Below are 18,993 nucleotides of genomic sequence, written 5' to 3' on the forward strand. Positions count from 1 at the left end.
TGTGTCTTTGTTCTCATTGGTTTCAAAGAACGTCTTTATTTTGGCCTTCATTTCGTTATGTATCCAGTAGTCATTCAGGAGCAGGTTGTTCTGTTTCCATGTAGTTGAGCAGTTTTGAGTGGTTCTTTTTTTTATTATTATACTTTAATTTTTAGGGTACATGTGCACAACGTGCAGGTTTGTTAAATATGTATACATGTGCCATGTTGGTGTGCTGCACCCATTAACTCATCATTTACCGTTAGGTATATCTCCTAATGCTATCATATGCAGCCATAAAAATTGATGAGTTCATGTCCTTTGTAGGGACATGGATGAAGCTGGAAACCATCATTCTCAGCAAACTATCACAAGGACAAAAAACAAACACTGCATGTTCTCACTCATAGGTGGGAATTGAACAATGAGAACACATGGACACAGGAAAGGGAACATCACACATTGAGTGAGCTTCTTAAACTTGAGTTCTGGTTTGATTGCACTGTGGTCTGAGAGACAGTTTGTTATAATTTCTGTTCTTCTACATTTACTGAGGAGTGCTTAACTTCCAACTTTGTGGTAATTTTGGGAATAAGTGTGGTGTGGTGCTGAGAAGAATGTATATTCTGTTGATTTTGGATGGAGAGTTCTGTAGATGTCTATTAGGTCCGCTTGGTGCAGAGCTGAGTTCAATTCCTGTTTATCCTTGTTAACTTTCTGTCTCATTGATCTGTCTAATGTTGACAGTGGGGTGTTGAAGTCTCCCATTATTATTGTGCAGGAGTCTAAGTCTCTTTGTAGGTCTCTAAGGACTTGCTTTATGAATCTGGGTGTTCCTGTATTGGGTGCATACATATTTAGGATAGTTAGCTCTTCTTGTTGAATTGATCCCTTTACCATTATGTAACGGCCTTCTTTGTCTCTTTTGATCTTTGTTGGTTTAAAGTCTGTTTTATAAGAGACTAGGATTGCAACCCCTGCCTTTTTTTGTTTTCCATTTTCTTGGTAGATCTGCCTAAATCCCTTATTTTGAGCCTATGTGTGTCTCTGCACGTGAGATGGCTTTCCTGAATACAGCACACTGATGTGTCTTGATTCTTTATCCAATTTGCCAGTCTGTGTCTTTTTATTGGAGACTTTGGCCCATTTACATTTAAGGTTAATATTGTTATGTGTGAATTTGATTCTGTCATTATGACACTAGCTGGTTATTTTGCCCATTAGCTGATGCAGTTTCTTCCTAACATCAATGGTCTTTACAATTTGGCATGTTTTTTCAGTGGCTCGTACTGGTTGTTCCTTTCCATGTTTAGTGCTTCCTTCAGGAGCTCTTGTAGGGCAGGCCTGGTGACAAAATCTCTCAGCATTTGCTTGTCTGTAAAGGAATTTATTTCTCCTTCACTTATGAAGCTTAGTTTGGCTGGATATGAAATTCCGGGTTGAAAATTCTTTTCTTTAAGAATGTGGAATATTGGCCCCCACTCTCTTCTGGCTTGTAGAGTTTCTGCTGAGAGATCAGCTGTTAGTCTGATGGGCTTTCCTTTGTGGGTAACTCGAACTTTCTCTCTGGCTGCCCTTAACATATTTTCCTTCATTTCAACTTTGGTGAATCTGACAATTATGTGTCTCGGAGTTGCTCTTCTCAAGGAGTATCTTTGTGGCATTCTCTGTATTTCCTGAATTTGAACGTTGGCCTGGCTTGCTAGATTGGGGAAGTTCTCCTGGATAATATCCTGAAGAGCGTTTTCCAGCTTGGTTCCATTCTCCCAGTCACTTTCAGGTACACCAGTCAGATGTAGATTTGGTCTTTTTACATAGTCCCATATTTCTTGGAGGCTTTTTTCATTTCTTTTTATTCTTTTTCTCTAAACTTCTCTTCTCGCTTCATTTCATTCATTTGATCTTCCATCAGTGATACCGTTTCTTCCAGTTGATCGAATCAGCTACTGAGGCTTGGGCATTTGTCATGTCGTTCTCGTGCCATGGTTTTCAGCTCCATCAGGTCCTTTAAGGACTTCTCTGCATTGGTTATTCTAGTTAACCATTCGTCTAATTTTTTTTCAAGGTTTTTGACTTCTTTGCCATGGGTTCCAACTTCCTCCTTTAGCTCAGAGTAGTTTGATTGTCTGAGGCCTTCTTCTCTCAACTCACCAAAGTCATTCTCCATGCAGCTTTGTTCCATTGCTGATGAGGAGCTGCGTTCCTTTGGAGGAGGAGAGGCACTCTGATTTTTAGAGTTTCCAGTTTTTCTGCTCTGTTTTTTCCCCATCTTTGTGGTTTTATCTACATTTGGTCTTTGATGATGCTGACATACAGATGGGTTTTTGGTGTGTATGCCCTTTCTGTTTGTTAGTTTTCCTTCTAACTGTCAGGACCCTCAGCTGCTGGTCTGTTGGAGTTTACTGGAGTTCCACTCCAGACCCTCTTTGCCTGGGTATCAGCAGTGGAGTCTGCAGAACAGCAGATATTGATGAGCAGCAGATATTGGTGAACAGCAAATGTTGCTGCCTGATCGTTCCTCTGGAAATTTTGTCTCAGAGGAGTACCTGGCAATGTGAGGTGTCAGTCTGCCCCTGCTCGGTGGTGTCTCCCAGTTAGGCTACTTGGGGTTCAGGGACCCACTTGAGGAGGCAGTCTGTCCACGCTCAGATCTCCAGCTGTGTGCTGCGAGAACCACTACTCTCTTCAAAGCTGTCAGACAGGGACATTTAAGTCTGCAGAGGATTCTGCTGCCTTTTGTTTGGCAATGCCCTGCCCCCAGAAATGGAGTCTACAGAGGCAGGCAGGCCTCCCTGAGCTGCAGTGAGCTCCATCCATTTCCAGCTTTCTGGCTGTTTGTTTACCTACTCAAGCCTCGGCAATGGCGGGCGCCCCTCCCCCAACCTTGCTGCCGCCTTGCAGTTTGATCTCAGACTGCTGTGCTAGCAATGAGTGAGGCTCCACGTGCATAGGACCCTCTGAGCCAGGCACAGGATATAAGCTCTTGTTGCACCAATTATTAAAACTGTTGGAAAATCGCAGTATTAGGGTGGGAGTGACCCGATTTTCCAGGTGTCATCTGTCACCCCTTTCTTTGACTAGGAAATGGAATTCCCTGACCCCTTGCACTTCCCAGGTGAGGCAATGCCTCGCCCTGCTTTGACTCACACTCGGTGCACTGCACCCACTGTCCTGCACCCACTTTCTGACACTCCCCAGTGACATGAACCTGGTACCTCAGTTGGAAATGCAGAAATCACTCGTCTTCTGCACTGCTCATGCTGGGAGCTGTAGACTGGAGCTGTTCTTATTTGGCCATCTTGGCTCAATCCCCTAGTTAATTTTTGCATTTTTAATAAAGACAGGGTTTCATCATGTTGGCCAGACTGGTCTCGAACTCCTGACTGAAGTGACCCACTCACCACAGTCTCCGAAATTGCTGGGATTACAGATGTGAGCCACTGTGCCTGGTCAATTGCTGGACTTTCATGATACACATGGAGTATCCACAGTATCACAAGGGCCATTTTTTTCCATAATCCAATGTATTTATATTATTGATAGTGAGCTAATGTTGATGTCCCCAAGGTAGCAATTTATTGACTATACCAATGATAAACATTTCCATGCATCACGTGGTCAACAGCATTTGCTACCAAGTCCCATGTTCCATGCCCAGCAGTGGGAACACAGGATGATTGAGACAAAGTTCCTGACCTTTAGCAGCAGTATTGAACAAGTAACATTGTCAAGAAAGAAGAAAACATTGTAAAACATACCATACCCCTACAATTCCGTAATCATTTTCCTGGATATTTAATGAAATGAGTAAACACACACCTGAATGTTTATAGCAGCTTATTCATAATGGCCAAAACTTGGAAGCAAGCATGTTGCCCTTCAGTCAGTGACTGGATAAACAAACTAATCCATCCAATCAGTGAACTATTATAAAGCCATAAAAAGACATGAAAGATTCCTAATGCACGTTATTGTACAAGTGAAAGAAGGCTATGTGAAAAGACTCATCCTGTTAGACATTCTGGAAAAAGCTTTTGCCTTTTTCTATGGAGACAGTAGAAAGCCCAGTGGTTGCAAGGGGTTGGGAGTACAATGGGATGAATGGGAAGAGGACAGAGGACTTTTAGGGAAACAAAACTGCTCTCCATGATGCTCTAATGGTGGACACATGTCATTATCACTTTGTTAAAATCCATGGAATGTACAAAACCAGCAATGATCCCTCATGTGAACTATGGACATTGGGGGATAATGATGTGTCCATGTGGCTCATTGATTGTGACAAATTCTCTGTGTTGGTGTGGGTGTTGATCCTGTGGAGATGCTGTGTATTGAAGGGGGAAGAAGGTAGATGAGAACTCCGGACCTTCTGCTTAGTTTTTCTGTGAATCTAAAACTGCTATTAAAAAAAAAATAGGCTGGGTGTGGTGGCTCACGTCCGTAGTCCTAGGATTTTGGGAAGCCGAGGAGGGTGGATCACCTGAGGTCAGGGGTTCGAGACCAGCCTGGCTAAAATGACAAAACCCTGTCTCTACTAAAAAATAATACTAATACAAAAATTATCCAGGTGTGGTGGTGCATGCCTGTAATCCCAGATACTCTGGAGACTGAGACAGGAGAATTGCTTGAACCCTGGAGGCAGAGGTTGCAGTGAGCTGAGATCGTACCACTGCACTCCAGCTTGGGTGGCAGAATGAGACTCCATCTCCAAAATAAATAAATAAATAAATAAACTCAACACTGGGTGCGGTGGCTCATGTCTATAAGGGCTCACTCCCACCAATTTAGGAGGCCGAGGCAGGTGGATTGCTTGAGCCCAGAAGTTCGCGACCATTTTGGGCAACTTGGTGAAACCTGGTCTTCACTAAAAAAACAAAAATAAGCCAGGCATGATGGTGCATGCCTGTTGTTACAGCTACTAGGGGGATTGAGGCAGGGAGATCACCTGAGCCTAGGAGGTTGAGGCTGCGGTGAGCCGTGATCATGCCACTGCACTCCAATCTGGACGACAGAGTGAGACCTTGTCTCAAAATAAAATAAAATAAACTAAACTCAATATTTTTTAAAACTGTAATGTTTCCTTTTAAAGCTCAAATTGTATTTTTCTAAATACATTTTAAAGAAGAAATGATTATTGTTCAGTGTCTTTAAAATTAGTTTTTAAAATCTTATTTGTTTTGAAATTTCAACCCAAGTTAAGTATTCTTTTTCTCACCCTCCTTGAGACGGAGTCTTCCTCTTTCACCCAGGCTGGAGTGCAGTGGTGCATTCTCGGCTCAGTGCAACCTTTGCCTCCCACGTTCAAGCGATTCTCTTGCCTCAGCCTCCTGACTATCTGGGATTACAGGCGCCCGTCACCACGCCAGGCTAATTTTTTGTATTTTTAGTAGAGACGGCGTTTCACCATGTTGGCCAGGCTGGTCTCGAACTCCTGACCTCATGATATGCCCACCGCTGCCTCCCAAAGTGCCAGGATTACAGGCATGAACCACCACACCTGGTCATTAACCATTCTTAAAATATCACATTGCATGCTTTAAAAGTTCTATATCTTTCATATACATAAATTACAACACAAATATTTATACTCTAATAGTATTCACATTATAGTAAAATTTTTTCATGCTCTGTCGCCCAGGCTGGAGTGCAGTGGTGCGATCTCATCTCATTGCAACCTTCACCTCCCGGGTTCAAGTGATTGTTCTGCCTCAGCCTCCTGAATACCTGGGATTACAGGTGAATGCCACCACTCCCAGCAAATTTTTTGTGTTTGTAGTAGAGATGGGGTTTCACCATGTTGGCGAGGCTGGTCTCAAAATCCTGAGGCTGCCTTGGCCTCACAAAATGCTGGGATGACAAGGGTGAGACACTATGCCTGGTCATAATAATAAATTGTATTTTATTATGTTTTTTGAGATGGAGTTTTGCTACTGTTGCCCAGGCTGGAGTGCAATGGCTCATTCTGAGCTCAGCACAACCTGCAGCTCCCAGGTTCAAATGATTCTCCTGCCTCAGCCTCTCAAGTAGCTGCAATTACAGACATGTGCCACCACACCTGGCTAATTTTTTGTATTTTAAGTAGAGAAGGGATTTCTTCATGTTTGTCAGGCTGGTGTCAAACTCCCGACCTCAGGTGATCCACCTGCCTCAGCCTCCCAAAGTGCTGGAATTACAGGCATAAGCCACTGCACCTGGCTCATAATAGTAAAGTTTTAAAAGCACCATAAAGTATAATCCTTGCAACACTCAATTACACCATCTAGTCTGATCTATCAGCAGATGGCACCTGAGACCTATGGATTGGAAATCTTGATCTCATACTCATTATGAAAGAATCCAGTCCAGAAATGCCCACCCTGCCCCCTGCTGGCTCCTGGGGCTCTGCTGTTTGGGGGAATCATGATGAAATTGTGGCAGAGAGTAGAAGTTGAGCCCCATTGCATGCCCTGAGTTCTTGTTGCCTCCCTGTTATCAGGAATAGGAGGTGAGACTGAAAGATGAAAAATGCTGAGACTTCTGCTGAGAAGAGAAAAAAGAACAAGATGTATTGATCTTACTGTATGCCAGGCCCAATGCCAAGCCCTAAACATGAACCATCTTATTGGATCCTACCATGATCCTATAAGCCGTTGGACATCATCCTCCTCATTTTACAGGAACCTGTGGTTCTTGGTTAAGATCCTTGACAGCAACACCAGTCCCTGAATCCTCAGCAGGATTCTTCTCTTGGGTGCCCATTATGAAGGCTTCCTCAGCACAGGGAAGGTCACTCATCACCCACAGGCACTTGATCGGTATCCACCCTTTGATGATGTGAGATTCCAGAACATGCTGCACTAGTCTCTTCCTTGATAGGGAGAGAGGGGAGGTGTTATGAGAAATTCTCTCATCGATCTCCCCAAAAAGATGTAACTTTTTAAATATCAGATGGAAATATTTAAAAAGTGTTACATGCCTGTATTGTTTTATTATTTCAGTTAAAGGGAAAGTGGCTGTCTTTACTGGTTACAACCAGTTTAATTCAAGAAGGGCTGCTGGTCATCAGGGCAACAAGCAAGGGTTGGTGCTGCCCAGAGTCTCCAGCTAATACACAATATGGACATCCCCTTCCAGGGCAGTGGGAAGAGAGTGGCTCCTTGTGCAGTGATGCTGACTTCCACCAACTGAGGCTTCTGGATCCATGTGGAGACTCACAAGGAGTGGGCAGGGCCTCAGCATCCGGCTAGCAGTGAAAGACCCTGAGAAGAAGGTGCTTTCCATGTGGATTGGCTCACTGTTCTTGCCCAGTAATGTTCCAGGCCCCGGGTGTCCACCTAGTGTGTATTAACCCACTGAACAGCCACAGAAACTAACAAGGAATTAACAGATATCTAAAGAAATGAGGAACTGGAGGAGGCCAAGCCAAGCTTGGTGGCCAATGCCTATACTCCCTGCAATTTGGGAGGTGAAGGCAGGAAAATCACAAGCTCAGCAGTTCCAGATCAGACTGGGCAAGACAGCGAGGTCTTGTCTCTCCTAAAAAAAAAGCATCCAGGTGTGGTGGCTCAAACAACTGTAGTCCTAGCTACTCAGGAGGCTGAGGTGGGAGGATCGCTTGAACCCAGGAAATTGAGGCTGCAGTGAGCTATGATTGTGCCACTACACTCTAGCCTGGGTGACAGAAGGAGACTTTAAAAAAAGAAAAAAAAAAAAGCCTGACACAATAGCTCACACCTGTAATCCCAGCACTTTGGTAGGCCAACTTGTGTAAATCACCCAAAGTCAGGCGTTTGAGACCAGCCTGACCAACATAGTGATGTAACCCTGTCTCTACTAAACATACAAAAATTATCTGAGCATGGTGGTGCATGCCTGTAATCCCAGCTACTTGGGTGGCTGAGGCAGGAGAATCGTTTAAACCCTAGGTGGTGGTTGCAGTCAGCCGAGATGGCACCATTGCACTCCAAACTCCAGCCTGGGCAACAAGAGTGAAACTCTGTCTCAAATTAAAGAATGGGAGGAACCTGATTACAATAACCAAATTTCATTTAAATGCCTTGATTTTCTTGGGCTGCATCTTATTGATTGGACAACTCAGTGTCTTTTGTTTTTTCCATCAATAACTGAAGATTCCTGAGGCTTAAACTGGAAAACAGGTTACTTAATAATAGAGGGCACCAGACAGTTTCCACTCAGTTTTCCTTTATTTCTGATTGTTTCTTTACAACCATCCATGCAAGAGTAACTCCCTCATGTATTCTCAAGCCAGAATTCCACTCTAGACATTCAGATTCCCACTTTTGACTCTACAGGACATAGCTCCCAAAAGTCCCATCGAATCCATGGCAACATTTCCCCCAAGTCCAACCCCTGCTTGATCACATTTCCTTTCCCACTTTCAGAGCCCATGTCTGAAACGATGGGTTCTGTGCTCCCTTTAGGATGTACCTAAGACCTAGGTTTTAGTTTCCAAGTGTCCAGAAGAAAGCGTTTGACATATCCATCCAAATAGGCAGGCATTCAACAGCAGCACTGATCTGCCTCCAGGTCATAAAATGACCTGTTGCCACAGTCAGGGCAGTAGTCAGTACAGAACAAGATCCTCTTGGGATGCCTTAAGTCCCTCACTCTCTTCATCAGTTCAGCTCTAAGTTGGGAAAATCTGCTCCAGCAGAGAGTACCATCAGCATCATAGCTCTCCCGTGGGACAGGATACAGCTCCAGGCATAAGTTGTTGAGTCTGATTGTGTGGCACAGCAGGTTCTCCAGGGTGGCCATGGAGATGGGATTTCCACAGAAGCTGAAGGTGGTGAGCTCAAAGCAGCGGCTCAGGGCAGGCAGGATGGCGTTGACTTGGGAGTCTACGATGCCACAGTCATCTAAATCCAGGTACTCAAGGGTGGCTGCAACTTTTTCTATGAGAATTTGGAGAGGCACAAGACTGAAATTGGCCAGTCTGACGCCACTCAGGTCCAGGGTCTTTAGTTGACTGATGCTCAGGCACTGGGATAGATGCTTCAAGTCTGATTCCAAAAGCACACAGTTAGTTCTTGCGAGGATCTTTAACGAGGACTTCAGACAGCTGGGGAGAGAGAGTAAGAAGTTAGTTCTGGGGAATCATAGGGGTGAGTGGAGGGTGGTGTGGAATTGCTTCATGGTAATGGATGGAGACCATTTTACCCAAGCCCAGGGTCATTCTGATGGCCTGATGGTCAACACTTAGGATGATGTGTGATGAAGAGCTTTGCCACTGAGGAGAATTCCATTTTAGGCCCGGCGCAGTAACTTACACCTGTAATCCCAGAACGTTGGGAGGCTGACACTGGTGGATTACTTGAGATCAGGAGTTTGAGACCAGCCTGGTGATCATGGCAAAACCTCCTATCTACTAAAAATGCAAAAATTAGTCAGGTGCGGTGGAGGGCGCCTGCAATTCCAGCTACTTGGGAGGCTGAGGCAGGAGAATCGCTTGAACCCAGGAGGTGTAGGTTTCAGTGAGCAGAGATCATGCCACTATACTCCAGCCTGGGTGACAGAGCGAGACTCGTATTAAAAAAAAAGAGAGAAAAAATAATTCCATTTGAGGCTGAGTCATTTCATCGTCATTTACAGGAATGGATGAAGTTCACAGAATCCCTAAAGCTCCCTTTCCTCCTCTGTCAGGCAGAAAACCACATTTCTGGGCCACAGGAGCCCAGGGGAGATTCAGGCATAAAAGACAAAGCCAGGCAGGGTCCTGCAACATCAGCTGGAGTGGGTGGCCTGCAGGTGTCCCTGACACGCCTGTATCATCAACAAACCATCTATCACTTTCACGATTCTTTGTGCCCGTTCCCTGACCCTCTGTTTCAGAATCATGCATTTCCTAGGTAATTAATTTACCTGGAGCTCAAAACAAAATTTTACAACAGGGAATTAGAGATGGGATCATTTGTGTTCACCAAACTGTGGGGCACAAAGCTGATTTTCTGAAATGTGCATGTTTGCTAAGCATTCCTCCCTTCAGTGCCCGCTTCACTTCCCTACTTCACATCATCTTCTTAAAAATTATCTTCTTGGCTGGGCATGGTAACTCACACCTATAATCCCAGCACTTTGGGAATCCAAGGTGGGTGGATCACCTGAAGTCAGGAGTTCGAGAATAACCTGGCCAACATGGTGAAATCCTGTCTCTACTTAAAATATAAAAATTAGCCTGGTGTGGTGGCCCACGCCTGTAATCCCAGGTACCTGGGAGGATGAGGCAGGAGAATCACTTGAACCTGGGAGGCAGAGGTTGCAGCGAGCTGAAATGGCACAACTACACTCTATCCTGGAGGATCAAAGTGAAAATCCATCTCGGAAAAAAAAATGGTCTTGTTTGTTTTTACTTTTATTTATTCATTTCTGACAGGGGTCTTGGGATGTTACCCAGACTGGTCTTAAACTCCTACGCTCAAACTATCCTCTTGCTCAGACTTCCAAAGTGCTAGGATTACAGGCATGAGCCACCATCCCTGGCCTCGTTTTCATCATCTTAACTTACACACGTCCTCAGAAAGAATTCACAAAGGCTCCCTCACTAGATCTGAACCCCCCAGTAGCTAGCTTCCTAGCATGGCAGCCTCTCTATAGCATCTACCCCAGCTGATCCCTCTGACTCTATTGGGATGGCTGCGTGATACCCATTTCAGGACAGGGCCACCAACAGGACAACACATTTACATGCTAGTGTCCCTTTCACTGTTACATCCTCATTGGCTGGCTCACAGCAGATGCCCACTAGCATTTAATGTAACAGGCTCTGCTGTGGTCTGCAGAGTAAGCTCACCACACTCCCTCACCTGAGAAGCTGGTCCAGGTGGCCTTCAAGGAAAGAAACAGCATTCATATAAAGCTTTTGGAGGTGGTGCAGCTTGAGGAACTGAGTGGTGAACTGTGTAACAATCTCCTTCTTCTGCTCTGGGGAAACGTAGCGAGAGACATCCATGTGGGAGAGAACGAGCTTCTGAAGATTCCTCATCTGGCCCAGGTATGGGGTAAACTGTGTCAGGATGGGCAGTATCCACTTGCAATTCACTTCCACCTCCTGGATACAGTCTAGGTTCACCATTTTCAGGATGCTTCTGATATTGTGGAAGGGCATTCCCAAAATTTTCAGCTTCTTACAGCACAGGTGTAGTAAATCATTCCTCTCCTTGACCCAGAAAAGGAGGCAGGTGAGGTATTCATCCAGAGTCCTGTTCTTGAGCCAAAGTTCTATGAACACAGTCAAGGGCTGCTGTCCTCTCATCCTTGGACAGTCCTGCACTGGTTTTTTATTCCTCATGGCATTGAGGAAGCACCCATGGGCCATAGTTTCAGACCAAACCATCCAGAAGTTCTCACAGACATCCTGTAAATCCAGCACTTGAAGTTTCCACCTCCTGTAGGAAAATAGACTTGAGACTGAGAATTTAAGGACTCATTTCTGTACTTAAACTCGACATACAGGATAGCAGCTCCTCCTCTCCCTGCTTCTTGTCCCTCTCTCTGACTTTTCTCCACCCTGTTTTCCCTTTGGATCCTGCCCACTTCCACAATTTTTTTTTTTTTTTTTTGACACCAAGTCTCCCTCTGTCGCCCAGGCTGGAGTGCAGTGATGCAATGTCAGGTCACTGCAACCTCCACTTCCCAGATTCAAACGATTCTTCTGTCTCAACCTCACAGATAGCTGGGATCACAGGAGCCCACCACCATGCCCAGCTAATTTTAGTACTTTTAGTAGAGTTGGGGTTTACTGTGTTGGACAGGCTGGTCTCAAACTCTCGACCTCAGCCTCCCAATGTGCTGGGATTACATTGTGAGCCACCATGCCCGGCCCAGTTCTCACTTTTCATGGTGCCTTTCAGTGCCATTAGAGGAGAGATTCCTGTTACCTCCATGGACTTGCATGGTGGGCAGTGCTTTCCCTGAGGAGCTGGTGAATGGCCAAGGCCTCTCAGCTTCCTCACCACCACCATCCCCCCTTGGGCCTCCTCACTTCTCATGACCCAGCTGCTCCTTCTGTTGGACACCTGGGCCCTCTCCACCAGCCCACCTGGGCCACCTCACCTGGGACGAACCCCGTGGGTAAGTAGTGCATCAAGCCCATCGAGCACAGCATGGAAGGCCTCCAGACAAGGCATCTTCATCAGAGGCCTCAGAGGGAGGCGGTGGAACGGCCAGGCCTGCACCATCAGCTTCAGGGCCTCACAGCGTCTCCTGTTGAAGGCCTCCATGAACAGTGGGGGGAAAAGTTCCATGGGCAGCTCCTCCAGGGTGGAGATGGTCAAGGTTTTGTCCCTCAGCAGGCTCCGCCCCGCAAGCTCCAGGAGTCTGGGTGGAGTCCGGATGCTCATCTTCATGAATCTGCAGGGAAAGCTTCCAGAGGACAAACCCAGAGAAAAGGCATTACTCTCAGGCCAAGCCCATGCAATCTCATGTTCTCTCAGAGCCAAAGTCACTGCTCTGGCAATGGTGAAAGAGCCCTCAGTTTACTGCAATTCTAGTCTGTACTCATTGGCCATTAAGCCAGCATTCTGCCTCTGCTGCATCAGCACGAGCGTCTCCCCAGCAGTGAGGAGGCAGGGCCACCACTAGCTCTTCCTTTCTATCCAGTGCTCCATCCAGTGACTAGTGAGTGTGGAGGAACCTGAAAGCTAACCCCTCCCACCGTTGGGGGAAATTACTAATTACTCAAGGTTCGAAAACAATGGGAATTGGAGCGTCCGAAGCCTACATGCCTACATTTTCAGTTCCTACAAATAAACTTGTTGGGAACATTCATGGGGCATTCCTAGAATAGGTTCTGATTGTTTTCTTTTCATTATTAATCTTTCTTACTCTTTCTCTCTCTTTCTTCTTTCCTTCTTTCCCTCTCTCCCTCCCTTCTTTCTTTCTTTCCCCCTCTCTCTCCCTTCTTTCTTTCTGGTCTTTCCCTCCCTCCCTTCTCTCATTCTCTCTCTCTCTCTCCCTCTCTCTCTCTTTTTGACAGGCTCTTGTTCTGTCACCCAGCCTGGAGTGCAGTGGTGGGATCTTTGCTCAGTTCAGCCTTGACCTCCCAGGCTCAAAGGATTCCTCCTCCTCAGCCTCCCAAGTAGCTGGGACCACTGTTATGCATCACCACACCCAGCTAATCTTTTATTTTTTGGCTTTTTATAAAGACGGTGGATTTCGCTATGTTGTCTAAGCTGGCCTTGAACTGCTAGTCTCAAGCAATCCACCCCCCTTGGCCTCCCAAATACTGGGAGTATAGGTGTGAGCCTCCGCCCCAGCCTCATTATTGAAAATTTCAGTGGGAATCTTTGAAAGCTATGTGACACTGTTATGCATCATTCGCATGATAGATGTTTCCAATACACACGTCTTACACATATTCAAAATGGACCACTTTGTCTGGGTGAAGTGACTCACACCTGTAATTGGAGCATTTTGTGAGGCCGAGGCAGGTGGATCTTCTGAGATCAGGAGTTCAAATTGAGCCTGGCCAAAGTGGTAAAACCCTGCCTCTATTAAGACTGCAAAAATTAGCCAGGTTCAGTGGTCTGCGCCTGTAGTCCAAGCTTCTAGGGAGGCTGAGGCAGCAGAATCACTTGAACCCAGGAGGCAGAAGTTGCAGTGAGCTGACATTATACCACTGCACTCCAGCCTGGGAAATAGGCTAGGTTCAAAAGAGAGAGAGAGAGAGCTACATTTGATTAGACTTCTTAATCTCCACCCAGTTAATCCTGATTGGATTTTTGGCTTTCTTCCAGATTAACTGATTGAATTAGATATTCATCCATCAAAATGAAAGATTTAGGGATAGGGTGAAAGTCCAGGACTCATTCACTGATCCCCTCCACAAACATGGAGTTTTACTATTATGTGTCCTTCATAGTCCTGAGTGTGAGATATGGAAGGGTTGAATCTCTTCCTGATATTAGACAGAAAGAAAGAAAACTTGAAAGTATCTTTGTTGAGGGATCCTTGGCCACATCAAATTTATCAAAATATTTCAGAGTTAAAAGAGTTTTACAAAGACAGAGATGACAGTCCCTAAGAAAACACAATAGAAATCTTCATATATCCAATGATCACCTGGGTGGCATAATTTTTTTTGGTGTTGAGGGAGCTGAGTCTCACTTCATCGCCCAGGCTGGAGTGCAGTGATGCCATCTCAGCTCACTGTTACCTCGGCCTCCAAGATCCGAGAAATTCTCATTCTTCAGCCTTCCACGTAGCTGGGATTACAGGCATGCACCACCACACCCATGTCTCCTTTTGGGTGGAAGAGGATGTGATTGCTTTAAAATTAATGTCAAAGATCCTTTTTGGTTAAGATTTTGGTTTTGCTTTTTTGGAGAGGGTCTCTCCCTTTGCCCAGGCTGGAGTAAAGCAGTGGTGTGTGCATGGCTCACTGCAGTCTCAATCTTCTGGGCTCAAGGGATTCTCCCACACCAAACACCCAAATAGCTGGGACTACGGATGCATGCCACCATGCTCAGCTAATTAAAAAAAAAAAAAGTAGAGGCCGTGCACCAGTGGCTCATGGCTCTAATCCCAGCACTTTGGGAGGACAAGACAGGTGGATCACTTGAGTTCCGGAGATCGAGACCAACCTGGACAGCATGGTGAATCCCCCCTCTACTAAAAATACAAAAACTAGCCAGGCATGGTTTCAGATGGCTGTCATACCAGCTTCTCAGGACAGAGACTGAGGCATGAGAATTGCTTGAACCCGGGAGGTAAAGGTTGCAGTGAGTTGAGAACATGCCACTGCACTCCAGTCTGGGCAACACAGTGAGACTCCATCCCCATCCTCAAAAAAAAAACGTTGTGTAGAGGAGGGTTTTTGTCATGTTGCCCAGGTTGGTCTCAAACCCCTGGGCTGAAATGATCGTCCCACTTTGGCCTCCCAAAGTGTTGGGGTTAAAGGCATGAGTCACTGCTCCCTTCAAGAATCTTGAAATGACATCAACCAAAGCACAATCAACTTTTTTGAAATAAAGACAGAACTGCATTTAGAGGAAAAAATTCAAAGCTTCAAATTGTTCATATGAAGAAAAAAAGGACAGGATATAGCTTTGTGCTGTCATAGGCTGCACTGTCCCCATCCCAGACCGGCTGACTGTAGGTCAGATGGGAGTGTCCCTACAGAATTTAGTGACTTACCAGATCTGGATGTAGTTTAGAAGGTGCTCAGACCTCAGGAAGAACCAGGCAGCAACTCCAGGCTTGAAGACTTTGTGTCTCTCCTGTGGGTCTTCAGAAGTTTTATTGAGCTTTCTAATCACAACTCCCACCCACAGCCCTCCATGTATCCGCTGCCAGCTTCCAATCAAAAAGTGATATCTGATTGCATTTCTGAAGTTCCACCCAGTTAATCCTGATTGGGTTTTTGGCTCTCCCCAGATTAATGGATTGAATCAGATATCCATTCATATCACATATCTATATTCAGTTCATGAAGCAAGAAATTGACAGTGTTAGGGATAGGGTAGAAGTCAAGAATACCTTCATTCAAGGCTGAGCAAGGTGGCTCACAGCTGTAATCCCAGCAGTTTGGGAGGCAGAAGCTGGTGGATTATCTGAGGTCAGGAGTTTGAGACCAGCCTGGTCAACATGGTAAAACCCTACCTCTACTAAAATTACAAAAATTAGCCAGGTGTGGTGGTCTGCACCTATACTCCAAGCTACTAGGGAGGCTGAGGCAGGAGGATTGCTTGAACCCAGGAGGCAGAGGTTGCAGTGAGCTGACAATACAGCACTGCACTCCAGCCTGGGAAATAGGCTAGATTCAAAAAAAAAGAAAAAAGAAAAAAGAGAGTGAGAGAGAACTATATTTGATTATTTGATTAGACTTCTTAAACTCTACCCAGTTAATTCTGATTGGATTTTTGTCTTTCTTCCAGATTTACTGATCGAATTAGATATTCATCCATCAAAGTGAAAGAATTAGGGATAGGGTGAAAGTCCAGAAGTCATTCACTGATTCCCTCCACTAACATGGCGTTTTACTAATATGTGTCCTTCAAAGTTCTGAGTGTGAGATAGGGAAGGGTTGAATCTCTTCCTGACAGTAGACAGAAAGAAAAAACTTGAAAGTATCTTCGTTGAGGGATCCTTAGCCACATCAAATTTACCAAAATATTTCAGAGTTAAAACAGTTTTCAAAGACAGAGTTGTCAGTCCCCAAGAAAACACAATAGAAATCTTCGTGTATCCAATGATCACCTGGGTGGTATAATCTAATTTTTTTTGGTGTTGGGGAAACTGAGTCTCACTTTGTCACCCAGGCCGAAGTGCAGCTGCGCATCTCAGCTCACTGTAACCTCTGCCTCTGAGATTCAAGCAATTCTCATGCTTCAGCCTTCCACATAGCTGGTATTACAGGCATGCACAACAACACCCATGTCTCCATTCGGGTGGAAGAATTACAGTGAGGATGTGATTGGTTTAAAATAAAGGTCAAAGATGCTTTTTGGTTAAGATTTTGTTTTTGTTTTTTGGACAGGGTCTCTCTTTTTTGCCCAGGTTGGAGTACAGCAGTGGTGTGAGCTTGGCTCACTGCAGTCTCAATCTTCTGGGCTCAAGTGATTCTCCCACACCAGACACTCAAATAGCTGGGACTACAGATGCATGCCACCATGCCCGGCTAATTAAAAAAAAAAAAAAAAAGCAGAGGCTGAGCACCAGTGGCTCATGGCTCTAATCCTAGCAGTTTGGGAGGCCAAGGCAGGTGGATCACTTGAGGTCAGCTGTTCGAGACCAACCTGGCCAGCATGGTGAAACCCCACCTCTACTAAAAATACAAAAATTAGCCAGGCATAGTGGCAGATGGCTGTGATACCAGTTTCTGAGGATGGAGACTGAGGCATGAGAATTGCTTGAACCCGGGAGGTAAAGGTTGCAGTGAGTTGAGACCATGCCACTGCACTCCAGTCTGGGCAACACAGCGAGACTCCATCCCCGCCTTCAAAAAAAAAAAACGTTGTGTAGAGGAGGGTTTTTGTCATGTTGCCCAGGTTGGTCTCAAACCCCTGGGCTGAAATGATCCTCCCACTTTGGCCTCCCAAAGTGTTGGGGTTAAAGGCATGAGTCACTGCTCCCTTCAAGAATTTTGAAATGACATCAACCAAAGCACAATCAACTTTTTTGAAATAAAGACAGAACTGCATTTAGAGGAAAAAATTCAAGCTTTAAATTGTTCGTATGAAAAAAAAAAAGACAGGATATAGCTCTGTGCCATCGTAAGCTGCACTGTCAACATCCCAGACTGGCTGACTGTAGGTCAGATGGGAGTGTTCTTACAGAACTTAGTGACTTACCAGATCTGGATGTAGTTTAGAAGGTGCTCAGACCTCAGGAAGAACCAAGCAGGAACTCCAGGCTTGAGGACTTTGCGTCTCTCCTGTGGGTCTTTAGAAGCTTTTATTGAGCTTTCTAATCACAACTCCCACCCACACCCCTCCACATATCCGCTGCGAGCTTCCAATCAAAAAGCGATATCTGATTGCATTTCTGAAGCTCCACCCACTTCATCCTGATTGAGTTTTTGGCTCTCCCCAGATTAATGGATTGAATCAGATATCCATTCATATCACATATCTGTATTCAGTTCGTGAAGCAAGAAATTGACAGTGTTAGGGATAGGGTAGAAGTTAAGAATACATTCATTCAAGGCCGGGTGAGGTGGCTCATATCTGTAATCCCAGCACTTTGGACGGGCAAGTTGAGTAGATCACCTGATGTCAGGAGTTCAAGACCAGCCAGGTCAAAAAGGTGAAACCCCGTCTCTACAAAAATACAAAAATACAAAAATTAGCCAGGCCTGATGGCAGGCACAAGAAACCCAGCTACTTGGGTGGCTGAGGCAGGAGAATTGCTTCAACCCAGGAGATAATGGTCTGAGTGAGCCAGAATTGTGCCACTGCACTCCAGTCTGGGTGACAGAGGGAGATTCTGTCAAAAAATAAAAAAATTCATTCATTCATGAACTCCACAAACACTGATGGAATTTTACTAATATGTGAACTTCATAGTCTTGAGTGTGAGGCAGGGAGGGGCTTGATCTGTTTACGACATTAGACAGAAAAATACAATCTGAAAGTAGTGTTGCTAGGAGATCTTTGGTCACATCAAAATATAAAAATGCTTTATACTTACTTTATAAAAACAGAGGAGTCATCCCTACAAAGTCAGAATAAAAATCTCAATGTATCGAATGGTCTTGGGGATTTTGTATAACCTAAGGTAGCAGATTATATGCTCGTTCTGGTGGAGGAGAGGTGTCACTGAGGGCGTGAGTGGTCTCAGGACTTAGGTTCAGTCTTCTTTGGAAGAAATTGAAACCACATCCATAAACTTTATAAATGTAATCGCGAAGAAGGGAGGGAGAGAAACAAAAATAAACCAAGCTTGCAACACATTCAGCATTCATCAGGAGGTCAGCTTGCTATCTGACCTGGTTCCTCATGGCTGCTGGCAGCCTACTGTTCCAAAATCATATAGACCTTAGATTACAGTTCCCCTTAACTTCCCTGCAGACAACAATGTAAGCATTGTAAAACATTAACATTTTTCATCTGAGATATTCTTTCAGGTTCGGCATGTCAGTGAAACTAGTGATGCCAGCTGATCTGAAGGGCCCTGCAATGCACTAACTCACCAAAGAATGCAGTTTCTACATCCTGTTGAGTTCTTCCCTCTTACCGCTACCCCAACTTTCCAGCCCCTTGCTATCCAGGATCCACTGGAAATGCTCAGTACTCCTTGGGGAGATGAATTTGAGGATCTCCTCCTAGGTTCTCATTCAGCCACCTTGTGATCATTAAACTCTCTGCTGCAAACCCTGCTGTCTCAGAATATTGCTAAGTTACTGTGCAGCAGGCATAGGAACCTCATGGTCCTGTAATAAAGTCATGTCAAAATTACAAATGGAAGTGAAGGTGGAGCAGGTCAGGGTTGAGCTGGGTTTTTAATGGGAGTGAACCGAGACTTGGTGGTCATGTTGGGGGTTATTGAGGGGATGTAAGAGGAATCTATCTATCATTG

General features: G+C 45.2%; 1 protein-coding gene across 1 annotated transcript; it reads right to left on the reverse strand.

Annotated features, from left to right (window-relative positions):
- Nucleotides 1-8,478: 8,478 nt before the first annotated feature.
- Nucleotides 8,479-12,338, reverse strand: LOC100436253 (PRAME family member 5). The gene is made up of 3 exons (XM_024241669.2): nucleotides 12,031-12,338; nucleotides 10,782-11,363; nucleotides 8,479-9,040 (listed from the first exon to the last, which is right to left on the reverse strand). Exons 1-3 carry the CDS (start codon nucleotides 12,321-12,323, stop codon nucleotides 8,479-8,481), a joined length of 1,437 nt encoding a protein of 478 aa, XP_024097437.2. The 5' UTR covers nucleotides 12,324-12,338.
- Between the last annotated feature and the right edge of the window lie 6,655 nt (nucleotides 12,339-18,993).

This window comes from Pongo abelii, chromosome 1, assembly GCF_028885655.2.
Source record: "Pongo abelii isolate AG06213 chromosome 1, NHGRI_mPonAbe1-v2.0_pri, whole genome shotgun sequence".
Lineage (NCBI taxonomy): Eukaryota > Metazoa > Chordata > Mammalia > Primates > Hominidae > Pongo > Pongo abelii.